At 40.4% G+C, this 12,610-nt stretch overlaps 2 protein-coding genes across 2 annotated transcripts; both read left to right on the top strand.

The window, feature by feature from the left end:
* Positions 1–1,144: 1,144 nt before the first annotated feature.
* BAG6 (BCL-2-associated athanogene 6) lies at positions 1,145–6,416 on the top strand. Its single transcript, XM_077356513.1, has 3 exons — positions 1,145–1,304; positions 2,738–4,630; positions 4,786–6,416. Exons 2-3 carry the CDS (start codon positions 2,879–2,881, stop codon positions 6,283–6,285), a joined length of 3,252 nt encoding a protein of 1,083 aa, XP_077212628.1. The 5' UTR covers positions 1,145–1,304; positions 2,738–2,878; the 3' UTR covers positions 6,286–6,416.
* A 5,048-nt stretch (positions 6,417–11,464) lies between these two features.
* On the top strand, positions 11,465–12,368 carry LOC143845957 (disease resistance response protein 206-like). The gene has a single exon (XM_077354357.1). It carries the CDS (start codon positions 11,569–11,571, stop codon positions 12,136–12,138), a length of 570 nt encoding a protein of 189 aa, XP_077210472.1. The 5' UTR covers positions 11,465–11,568; the 3' UTR covers positions 12,139–12,368.
* Positions 12,369–12,610: the final 242 nt, after the last annotated feature.

The raw sequence follows: 12,610 nt of genomic DNA, 5'->3' as shown, positions 1-12,610 counted from the left end.
AGTGCGGGTCACCTAGTGGTGACTCAGGGTCATTTTGACCCAACCCGTTTGACCCGCACCCACCCATGGGTAACCCAACCGTTTGCCAGGTCTAAACACAATAGTCTAAAGAGTAAAGAGAACTATTCTGTCTTTGGATTTCAGCAATCAAGAATCGGATTTGGCATTTCGATTTCCTTGGAAATGGAATACAAGGAAAAATAAACTAAAATTTTTTATTTCAAAACGAGAACAGCCACCTCAGATGAATTAAATGAGCAAGACAAAATCTGCCAAAAAGTGAGCCTGTGTGGCTGCTCTCTCCCACAAAAGCCATCCGCAGAATGGCTTTCCGTGAAATTGCCTGGCAATTCCCAGCCATTGACCATTCTTAACCATCAATACTTGGTTTCCAAACGAGACATTGTTATTGCGACAATTGATCTTGTGTGTCCCACACGGGGCATGTGTAATCGAGACCATTGATCTTGCTTAGTATCCGCAGTTGAATCTAGTGGAGATCGGCATTTCGCATAATCACTTGGGATTGACTCATTCTGAAGCTCTGGCCTATCCAGTTTATGGTGTCCCATTGGCGTGCATCTAGTAGGAATTGAACCTACTACCAATTATGAGTTAGGCGCTTTAACCATTCAGCCATGAATGCTTAACAAGGATCATAGAGAATCATTTGAGCAATACGCGATTAAAGAAAGTAAGAAAATGTTCGAAAACAACAAACATCGGATCCCAAGCGGAACGTATGTACCATAGATCTTCTACACTGACTCAGTCCCATTCAGAATTGGAAGTCTCATTGTTGCTTAACTAGGATCAAGCAACAACAAAAATGGAGTCATTGATTGGACGAACGATAGAAGCACACGTGGGTTCTATGAGATGATGGACGGTCTAGATCAGTCAAAGGTGGGGTCCATACTCGCCTGCCTCGTCTTATGGCAACGAGTATTTAAGTATCTAAACTGGCAGCTGAATGGACCCTACAAGTTCTTCTTGAGTCTTACTCCTCCAAACATAACAATACACATGGCAGACGTTGGTGTAAGAAAATTCGAGAGATTTCCACGTGGAAAAGTACAGAATAATCTGGAAGCCGTGAGAAGGCCTTCGTTCTTCCACGCTCTCTCACTATAAAACGCCCTTTCTCTCTTCTCGTTTCTCAGAGAATCGATAGAACGAGCGAGAAAAACTGAAAAACCATCTGCGATTTTGGGAATTGAGGACCGCTTTGCACTGTTAACCGAATCATTGGGACCGAGGAATCGTTGGGAAGGTTTAAAGAAAATCAACAGAAGGCATAAATAGTAAGTAATTCTCTCTCTCTCTCTCTCTCTCTCTCTCTCTCTCTCTCTATTGTTCTTATATGTAGATCTGTTAATTCAGTCATAAATACGATTATCCTGCAAATGTGCGTCTTCTTCAAAATTTTCTGTCAGAAATGTTTTTCTTTCAATCTAAACAGGGTCCGTGGTTGTAGTTTTCTATGAATTTTCTTTTATGCTTTTTGTAGTTTTTGTTTTGATCATCAGTGAGATAAAATTTAGGACATATTCAATGGGAATGATGTTTGTGAGATTTTGAACGATTATTTCTCCTAATGTTTGCAATCTCATATTAATGATTCCAACATTTTCATGTTTTTGAAGTTAGGAATGACATTTTAGTTTGCCAAATGATTTTAGATGTATTTTGTCAATATAAAATCCAAAATCTACTGTGGTTTCATATGGAGATGCAGTTTTGGTGGTGGTTTGAAATTGAAGGACTTGGCCCTGTTTGTTATGGATTTTGAGAACCGATTATGAGTCCAAAACTGATTATTGGGCTCAAATATGCGTTTAATTTTGAGTCCAATTGTCAGTTTTGGTCTCGCAATCAATTCTCAATATCCAAAACAAACAGGGCAAGGAGTTTAAGCATAGATTCTGTTGGGTTTTGTGGTCTGGTGTGTATCTGTGTGGCCTGTTGATTGTGGATTGAAGCTATGAAATGTCATTTATAATTTCAACTTAACCTGGATCATAGATCAATTCTAACTCTGCTTTTTGTATTCTTTTTTCAAAAAAAAATTTCCGCCTTAAATTAGGAAATTAAATTTACTATTTTCTTTTATTTTTTGTTCTTTAGTTTGAATTGTTACTTCTGAGTTGTATTACCAGACCCCCCCTGATCTCTGGAAATAGTAGTCATTTTTAACTTCTACAGCAGACAACACTTAGCCAATTACTTAGGCACTGTTTGTTTTGGATTTTGAGAAATGATTGTGAGTCCAAAACTGATCATTGGACTAAAATTTACATTTAATTTTCGATAAAGATTTTGAACTGCAATCATACTGACATACAAAATCTAGTTTTCTTGCAAAAGTACTGTATCCTTTCGCTGTACTTTCATGATTTTGTTGTGTATTGTTTCTTCTCCAGTTTATTCCATAAGCTATGTTGTTTCAAATTACTAGGGAAAATACTGAAAATCTTATGAGATTTCACGTTGCTGAGAAAGGAGATTTGCTATGGTGCTATGAGCATTTATGCATGTTCATTGCTGTTTTGTGTTCCAATGTGGATTAGCAATGCTGCAGTTGTTGTTTGATTAGTGATTATGTTCCTTTTTCCATGATTTATGTTATCAATTCGATTTTTATGTCAGTTTGATTTCATCTTTGCATATGTCAGTTCACACTTGGCTTTCGGTTTCATCTTCTTCCCCTCACGTGCTTTTAATTCTTATGGTACAGCTTTGAGCGTAAGCTTTTGGTTTTGGGATATAACTCGGTCTCTCTTTGCTAATCCTCAAGAAAGAGCAAAACATTCACAGGCCTTTGCTGCCGAAGAACCTGTCATTTGGGTTAGCTTTATAAATTATAATAAAGATAAAGATGTATCCTGTTCACAAATTCACGGATTCATATCCACGGCCACTTCATCTAGGAAACCACAGCCCTTATTCGCACCATTACTATCCAAGTTGGGAAGTAACTCCCCCTCCTCAAATGAATGTCGACCCAGCTAAATCTTCCACAGCTTTTGAACCATGGTCTTACAATCATGGCTTCGGCTACCCGGATCCGACAGGATGCCATGGCTGCTGCAATAATTGCTACCCTTCTGGATACTATAGTTTCAGACCACCGCACTTTCAACACCCATCTCCTCCTCTCTCTTTTCATGGGCCCTATTCTTATTTTACCGATTCTTACCCAGCTTACTTTGTTCCCCCTCATTATCCGTCGGACCAGGCTCGATATGAATACGATAAAAACATGTCAAGACATCACTGCTGTGGGTGTATGACCCATAGTTGCAACTGTAAGGGTGATAGTAATGTCAAGATTGAAGAAGAGAAGACCATGCATGAACAAAAGGATAATGACCCCACTGGTTTGGTTAAATTGCAAAACCACCCTTATCCATTAGCTTGGATTCCTCCTAATTATGTGAAGGACAAAGAGACGAGCAAACCATCTGAATTAGAATCCAAGGCCTGGAACGGATGGGTTCCTTTTGAGTTGAACAGCATCCGATCTCTGAAGCAGGGTGGAGAAGATAAGAGGAACCAGAATCAGCAAGAAGAGAGAGAACAAAATCCGCATATTGAAGACAATAAAACCCAGTTACCATATCCTATAATCTGGATACCGGGTTTTTACAAACCGGAGGAAGCTGAAAAGGAGGATTTGAAGGAGGTCAATTCCAGCCCAAAAGTTTCCGAAGAGCTGCCATCAGAATTGAAGGTTATTCCAGTGAGGCTTCCTGAGAATGAGAAATGCGGGGGCAAAGAAACTACTGGCAATGGGGTTCCATCTGCGAAAGAAACTAGACCTAAAAGCATTCCTGTGAAGCAGTTGAAAGAGAACGAAGAGATCAGAGAGAAGAAGTCGTCAGATATTAGCAATGTAAAGAAGCCATCTTCATCTCCAGTGAAAGCATCAAAGTTACCTCCTGTTTGCTTGAGAGTTGATCCATTGCCAAAGAGAACCAGAAATAGCAATTCAAGGTCTCCTAGTCCACCTGGTGCAAAGGAGAGAGGGCAACTGGATTCCAAGGCACCTGAATCTATTGAAGACAAAACCAAGGAAGGGAAACCTAAGAAAAAGGATACTAAGGTGATTGAGGTTAAGGAAAAGATGATGACTCAACCAGAAAAAGCCCTGGAAGGACAGTCAAAAGATAGGCCCGTTAATGTTTTAGACAGAGATGATGAAAGCAAACAGGATCAGGCTCAAATTCAGATTGAGTTGCCTCTAGTTTCTACTGAAGATACTTCAAAGGAAAAAGTTGCAAATGAAGCTGAAACAAATGAAAGAAAGGATGGGACTGAAGAACACAAGGAAGTAGCTATGGAGGCTGTGGAAAGTAAAGGAGGGAAAGAACACAAGCTGAAAAGAAAGGAACTATCCAACACAGATGCAGCTATCCTTATTCAGTCTGCTTATCGTGGTTTTGAGGTGAGGAGATGGGAACCCTTGAAGAAACTGAAGCAAATAGCAAGAGTTTCTGAACAGGTGAATGATGTCAAGGAGAAAATTCATGGACTCGAGACCTCTTCTAGGCTGCTGCAGGATGAGAAGGAAAGGATAGTCATCAGTGAGACCATAATGGGTCTTCTTCTGCAGCTCGACACCATTCAGGTATGTGCGTTCCTTAGCTAATTTTAGAGTAAATTTCGCAGTATTTTAACCCTTGACAATGCATGCACCACATATTTTACTGGCTATAGTTTGGTTATTATTCGTCCTTGATAACTTACTCTTTTCAGTTTTGCCTCATGGATTATGTTCAACAGGGCTTACACCCAAGTGTAAGAGAGATCAGAAAATCAGTAGCAAGGGAGCTTGTTTGCCTGCAGGAGAAGCTTGATTCCTTGACTGTTCAGGCAGCAGATGGAGACGAACCAGCTCTGGCTGAAATGGTTCCTGAGCGTAAAACCTCTGAGGGCCATGAAGGGCTGCTTCCAGAATCTATTTCTCAGCAGGAAAAATCAGTTGAGCCAAAGTCCGAGAGAGTTGTAGTTTCTGACTTGAAATTGGAGGGTGTTTTTGAGCCACCATTAGTTGACAAAGAACAACACATTGAAGTTAAAAAGGAGGAAACTTCTGAATTGCCTCTGGTGGAAAGTAAAAAGAGAGAATCTAATCCAGAGGAACTGGTTGAAGAACTTGCGAATATGCTTCCAATGAAAGACAAGATCTCTTATTCAGAAGTGGCTGTGCCTATTGAAGGGCAGTCGGCGGGCAGCGAGTCACATTCTAGGATACATGAATCTGTTGAACTCCCATCAGCAGATGAAAGAGCGTGTTCTACAGTGGATGGGCCCACGGAATCGTTGGCTGAGTTGGGAGTGGATGAGCTAGTGGAGGCACCGCAGGCAGCTAAAGTTGGAGAGCCTACTAATTTGGAGTCCGTGGAGCTTCCATCAGCAGCAGGAGAGTCTGAATTTGGAATTATAGCTGATTCTATGGAAGTGGGTGCAGAGCCTCCATCAGTTCAAGATGTAGAAGCTGAATCTAAACTAAAGGAGGAGGAGCTTCCACAAGTGTCAGCTCCTATAGCGCTGGCAATTTTGGATGAAGAAGAATGCCCAAAGGCGGTTGTGGAGGCTAGGTCTGGAGTTGCAGAACAGTCTGTGGGGTCTCTCAATGATCCATTGTCGGTGCAAGATGAAGAGGCTTATTCTAAATTAGAGGAGATTTCAATGCAGCCATATGACGAAGAAGTCTTCTCGGAGGGCTCTCCCATTGACTCCACTGGTGTTGCAGACAATTTATGTTCTGAAGCTGTGCAAGAGAGTGATGTTCGAAAGTTGGAGGACGATAGCAGTACTAAGATGGTACAAGAAAATTGCAACCATGAGTGCCAATTATCAGACACAGAACTATCTAATGAGAATAAAGAAGCAAGTCCAGGATCAGAAGACGCGAGTGAGGTTGGTGTTATGCCAACTGAATATAAAGTTGGGTCCGAAACAGAGGAGAAACAAGCTGTAATTGAAATTAAATTGCCTCTGGGTATGAGGGATTCAGTTTCGGATTTTGAATTGGGGAGGAAAGAAGAGAGCCTGGTGGAACAGAACATGAATATGAAGGAGATGTTGGAGAAGGTTATTGAAGCTGGGAAACATCAGTTAGCAGTTATATCTGATCTGAATGGTAGAGTGAGGGATTTGGAGAGGAAGCTTTCAAGGAAGAAGAAATTGAGAATGAGAAGACAGAATACTGTAGGTTCTTTCTGTTCCAAACCGGCAAATAACCCGCCGAAGGAGAGGACTGTGGCTTCTGTAGTGTGAATTCTAAAGTTTGATTGGGTTTTGTATATCGAGTTCTGGTAGTGAGCCCATGTGCTTGTAAGATGATGAACTTCTTACTTTTGTATTGAATGACATTACGAATGGAAAATCCTCAGTTTTTTCCTTCTTCAGGCACGTAATTATAATTAGTAGATATATTCTTTGCTTCCTGAGCATGAATGAAATTTCTGGTTTTTATAGAGAAGGAAACGTATCTGCAGAATTAGTTGAGAACAAGGGCATTTCTACAAACCCCAAATATGGAGTTTTGTGCGAGTAACAAGAGTAAGCTTAAAGAGATTATAAGAAGACGTGTGTATTTTGTCATGGTTTTAGATTTTAGATAAAGGGAAAACCATTACAACCTTTTGTTCTTTCTTATAGAGGATTTCTGAGCAACTCTCGTGGATGTAGGCGCCTCGCCGAATCTCATTAACAGTCATGTACATCGTTTCTCTTGTGATGTGTTTACTATATTACTTGTGTATGTGCCATGTGGATAGTAGTAGACCTCAGTGCTTTTTTCCCCTAGAAAGTAGTATCAGAGCACAAGAGTAGCGACTTAGTGGGAGAAGAACCTTATAGATTCAATCTTGAGGGGTTTGATTGTAGAGAAGAGTATTGTTTCACATTCTTTTGCTGTTTAGAAATGAGAAGAGGTGATTTGGAAGAGGTTCCAATTGGTTAGAGGTGGCATGAATCTGATTTTCCAGGTACACCTTATCTACGTTAGGGCCCAACAAAGGAATGGTCTGGATCACCAAAACAATGGGGGCCCATTGTATTTTGGGGCTCCACGTGCATGCATGGCCGTCCACCGTATAATCTACCTACATTGATTCATAACTTGAGAAGGCCTTGAGGTTTAGCACGTGCGACTGCAAGCTGGCTTAGGACTTGGTTTGGGCTGGAAACTGGAGGATATTGGTATTTTGATGTATCCAGATGTGGGTGATGGTTGAATGGTTCCAGGTAATGAATTCTATTAGTTTTCCTGCCCACAAAAACATTCGGTCTGCACTTTAGATAGTTGATTCTCATCGGAGTTGGCATCGTGACAGCCTATCGTCACTTCGAACTAGGCAAAATGGGGTGTCTACACTCCACTACATGAGGTACCCCGGATAAGGCCATGTTTGTTTTAGATTATGACAATTGATAGTGAGCCCAAACTGATTATTGAGTTGTTTTCTTATTTCCTTTTTGCATTATTGATCAGATTATGCCTTTCGAATTTTTTTTTAATGAAATGGCAAGGTTGTATTAAATAAAAAAGAAGTGTGTCCCAAGACCGAGAAGATCATGGGGAAATACAAGTCACAAGGGAAAAAAAGGGTAACGATAAACACAAATTGTGGCGGGAGGAAGTCAAACATCTCCAATGAAGCCTGATTCACCCCTTCCCTAGCTAAACGATCCGTGACTCTATTTGCCAAGCGACGCACATGCTAAAACTGTACATGATGACCATCCACACGGTCACAAATTTCTTCAATCAAATCCACAAATCTCCACGGGGCTTCCCTCCATCCATCTAATCGCATTAAGAGGATCCCCCTCGGGTATCAATCTATCTAGAAGTCTATCATCCACGATTCGTATGCCCTAGAGCACTGGTCCGACCTCTACCTCATTGGAGTCCTTGACCCCAATGGGTCTCGAGAATGCACACCCTGTTGCCTCCTCCTCATCTCTAAGTAAACCCCCTTCTCCATCAGGCCCTGGATCTCCCATGCTAGACCCATCAAAATTTGCTTTAGGCACCCAGGGTCACGCTACAACCAACTAGGAGAAACTACTCCCTCTTTCAGAAGAGTGGAATATTTCCTTTCAACCTCTATTGAGATTAGAGCTAGAGCTAGAGTATAATCTGAAGGGGAGAGAACTCTTTACCCAAGATATGATGGTGGATGCGATCTTTGTAAATGTAAAAATAGGATCTTTAGATTGGTTCTTGAAGAGCCTTGCATTTCTCTCCTTCCAAAGAATCCATATCTAAGCCAGCTTTACCGTTCTCCAGAAGATCCTTCCTTTCAACGGCCAACTCCTTTCGAAATTTTACAATTATCAATTCAATTTCTAAATAACGTGTTGGGGGTTCCACGCAAAAGCAAAGATCCCTTTCGAAATTTTCCAATTATCAATTTAATTTCTAAATAATGTGTTGGGGGTTCCATGCAAAAGCAAAGATCCCACATCAGAAAGTGAATGGATGTGGATGGGCTTATAAGGACTTGGGCAGCCTCCTCTTAAGGCTAGCTTTTAAGGGCGAGCTCTACCTGAGTTCCAACAGATGGTATAAGAGCCGGGGGCGTGGTAACCTTGGTGTACTCTCGAGGACGTTGAAATTTCCTTGGGGAAGATCTCAGTAAACCCAGTGTACCTTTGAGGATGGTGGAATTCCCTCGGAGAAGATCTCATAGTTCCCACGTTGCTCCCGTGTGGAGCGAGATTGCCCATGTTGCTTCCGCCGAGGGGGAGATTGTTGGGGGTTCTACGCAAAAGCAAAGATCCCTCATCCGAGAGTGAGTGGATGTTGATGGCCTTATAAGGACTTGGGCACCCTCCCCTTAACGGCTAGCTTTTAAGGGTGAGTTCTACCTCGGTCCCAACACATAATGGGTCATCCACAACAACAAAAAAATCAGGGCCACCCTACAAGCCTAACATTGCGATGATTAGGATTGTTCATCAATGTGATTTTTAGTAATGGTCCATCCACAGTGGGGCCAGGAAATTAACCATCAAAATCACGAGATTTTATACGGTGTGCGGCCGTATAGTCCAGTATTTTTCAAAAGTACTGTACCGTCCGCTTCATAGTACATTTTGGTTCAACAAATGAACGGTTTGGATCATCCCATGAAGTGTGCCATACAGTAGTTTTTGAAAAATACAGTGTGCCAGGCCATATAAAATCTCCAAAAATCACTTACATGAGTGTCGTCTATTGGATTAGAATGCCTAAAATGAAAATAGAAAAAAAATTAAAAGTCACTAACACTTTCCAAATCAGGCTTCTCATTGTCTGTGGTCACTGGTCAAGGTATACTGCCACGAATTATTCCGAAGGAAGCAATGCTCAAACCAGTAGGTAAGCATCCATACGAATGACTTCATTTTCCCTCCACTTAAGTTAGCATTTAAAAATAATCAAAACTATATAATACAATAACTAAAGTTACAATCCTTGTAAGCTAACTGTAATTTACAATCTTTATGAGTTGGAAAGGTTTTAGATTACGTTAACGATAAAAATAAAATTATTTGTATCCAAGCGGGTGGTACATTGTGCCACGCTAAGTGCTACCATGAGTACATTTAAGCTCTGTTAGTTTAAGATGACGACAACCGATTGTGGGTGCCAAATCGGACTCAAATTTAAATGTAAATTTGAGAGTTAACAATGGAAGGCGGTGATAACAGGTGGGAAACTGAAAGTCCTAGCCTACCACTAGGCACCCACAATCGGTTGTCATAATCTTAAATGAAAAGGGCCCTACCCTTAATTATTTGTGAAAGTGATTATTGTTTAGTTCAGTCTTAGGCCGTGTTGGTTTAAGATGATGAGAATCGATTGTGAGTCCGGTTCACATCATCTAAAACCAACATGGCCTTAATTTAAGTTTGTTCTGGAAAATAAATTTTCAATAAAACAAGGAGTCTTTATATATCGTCACCAATGACCTCATTGCAAAACAAAAAAATAAAAATAAATAAATACACCATCTAGGGTTTTACAGGGACTCGCCAAGAAAAGACCTAGATCCAGATATCATTGTTATGGGGGTCTTCTTAGCGGAGATAGCAAGCATGTGGCTTATTTTACCCTTGGATAAGATTGCTATCCTCCGTTCAGGTCGAGAACGGCACAAATGGGTAGGACATACTATATTGCGACAGGGTAGCCAATGTGGTTCATTCGAGATAAAATTATCCAACTAGGATAAACAATCCCAACAACAGCTTATCCAAGGATTCTTATCCTCATGGACAATAGCCCCTATAGTGTTGCCCGATGGCATGGAACTATGAAAGAGACCCATCAGTGGCAGAAGTAGTTAAGGATCTTATCTTCCTAATTCAACAGTATTTACCTACTAAAAACCAGAAAAAAAAAGAAAGATGAACAGGGCCAATTTTTTAATGGAATTCATTTTTAAGAAAAAAAAAAGAAAAAGAAACAAACTATAATCGCAGAAATTATTAAAAATGGCCACAAGGAATGTCACATGAACACCCACTCCTAAGTTTGTTTGCAAGAGATGGGGTAAAAAGAAGGGCGCTGAAATATTTTCCACGCCTTAAACGGATAAAATCCCCCCCCCCCCCCCCCCCCTTTAACTGTTTCTGTGAGAGTGGTTCACTGCTTGAGGATAAATTCACCCATTTTAACGTTTTTCTTTGCCTTTAAAATCTAATGAATAATATTAGGGCGGGTGAGGGGGTGGTTATCATTTCCCAAAAAGAAATAACAAAATGAAATAGAGGGCCCCATTGAAATTTTATAAGGAAATTAATTTAGATGTTCACTCACTCCGATTGGTGGAAAATCATTTCACGTGTTCCAATACCTTCGGTTGGTAACTGGACCCCAATTACCACGTCTGTATTGTGCCACCCACTCTTTTTTTCCCATGGTACTATCTAAGCCTAGTTATAGATGGTACTGCTCTGATTTTTTATCTTTCGCCTCCCTATAGTATCCTATGCTCAATGATGCATAGTTGCTTAACTAACTAGTAATCCCCTTCAATATAAACCTAATTAACAAACTATTTAGTTACTTAAGAAACAATGTATTATTAACTGTGGACCACAATTTCTACAGTCTCAAATCCAGCTAGTGACCTGTAGTGATTGTGCTCGAGTGTTCTTATATTATCATCTTTATTGAAAATTGACGGATGCTTATACTACTGTTTATACATGTTCTATGGCTTGTGAACACCATTTGATAGTTGTTAGGGTAAGTTGGACATGATAGGAGTAAAAGCAAAGGTCTCTAGTTGTTATGATTCCTTTGTTATTGGTAGTAGTAGGTAGCAAGGAAACATGATGGAGAAAAAGCCACGTGGGAAGACATGACCTCTTTTGTGAGGGACAGCGTAACATAACTTGAAACTCAAGGTTACCGGTCTTTCCAACTTGATAGTTTATTACACCAATGTTAATCAACAATCCTTATATAATGAGGTAAGGAGAATAAGTTTTTTGTAGTGTTGCCTTTTGGTTCTCTCTTCTGCTCTTCCGCCTCTCCTGCATCAAGGAAGCTAGCTAGACATGGAAGGAAAAAGACCCACTCCCATTCTTTTCATCTTCTTCTTCCTTCTCTTCCTCTCTGGGTCATTTGCCATGGCTGTCAAGAAGAGAAACCAACTTAAGCCATGTAAGAACTTGCTGTTATACTTCCATGACATCATCTATAATGGCAAGAACGCCGCGAATTCAACTTCAGCTATTGTAGGGGCACCGGCGTGGGGGAACCGAACAATCTTAGCCGGGCATAGCCATTTCGGGGACATGGTCGTGTTTGATGACCCAATCACCCTAGACAACAATCTACATTCCAAGCCAGTCGGTAGGGCGCAGGGTTTCTACTTCTATGACAGGAAGGAGATCTTCACTGCTTGGTTCGCCTTTAGTTTTGTGCTCAATAGCACAGATTATAAAGGAACCATAAACTTTGCGGGGGCCGATCCTCTGATGAACAAGACTAGGGACATTTCAGTGATCGGTGGCACCGGAGACTTCTTCATGACCCGCGGAATCGCTACTGTGTCAACAGATTCTTTCGAGGGAGACGTTTACTTTCGCCTTCGTCTTGATATCAAGTTGTATGAATGTTATTGAGAAAATTAGAGTTAGAAAGAGTAGGTGATTTAGCTTGTCCTACTATACCATTTAATGTGACGGTCCCAATTAAGCACTTGCATATCACAATAAAAGTGATTAGAGTATTACTCCCTTGCAATTTCGTGCTCTTCATGATTTGTCTAGAAACTTCTAAGGATGGTCTGAAAATTTCTACCTAGAATGTAATAAAATCTAATAATTGAATAAATAAATATCATTATCTTCAATGACATTGTTTTATAGAAACCTTCATAAATCATGTGGTGCAAATATATCCGTTGAATATCGGTGGGGTTATCAATAACCGGATGCATATTTTTGTGTGTTTTTATTTCTTTATATCATGTAATGCGTTTTAATTTATTTGCTTTCATTTAAAAAGGAAATAGCATGCACTATGCATGAACTAGGGCAAAAAATATCTGCTTTTATGATTATGATTTTTGTTTGAATGATAGAAAAATATTGT

Source organism: Tasmannia lanceolata, unplaced genomic scaffold (genome assembly GCF_043159265.1).
Source record: "Tasmannia lanceolata isolate RefF3 unplaced genomic scaffold, GAP_Taslan_0.1 ptg000015l, whole genome shotgun sequence".
NCBI classification, from domain to species: domain Eukaryota; kingdom Viridiplantae; phylum Streptophyta; class Magnoliopsida; order Canellales; family Winteraceae; genus Tasmannia; species Tasmannia lanceolata.
Note: the sequence above shows the minus strand (reverse complement) of the source record. Positions and strands in the feature narration are given on the sequence as shown.

Coding starts and splice junctions, on each gene's coding strand:
- BAG6 (XM_077356513.1), top strand. CDS start 2,879: ATGTATCCTGTTCACAAATTCACGGATTCATATCCACGGCCACTTCAT. Junction 4,631..4,785: donor TGCAGCTCGACACCATTCAG/GTATGTGCGTTC, acceptor TATGTTCAACAG/GGCTTACACCCAAGTGTAAG.
- LOC143845957 (XM_077354357.1), top strand. CDS start 11,569: ATGGAAGGAAAAAGACCCACTCCCATTCTTTTCATCTTCTTCTTCCTT.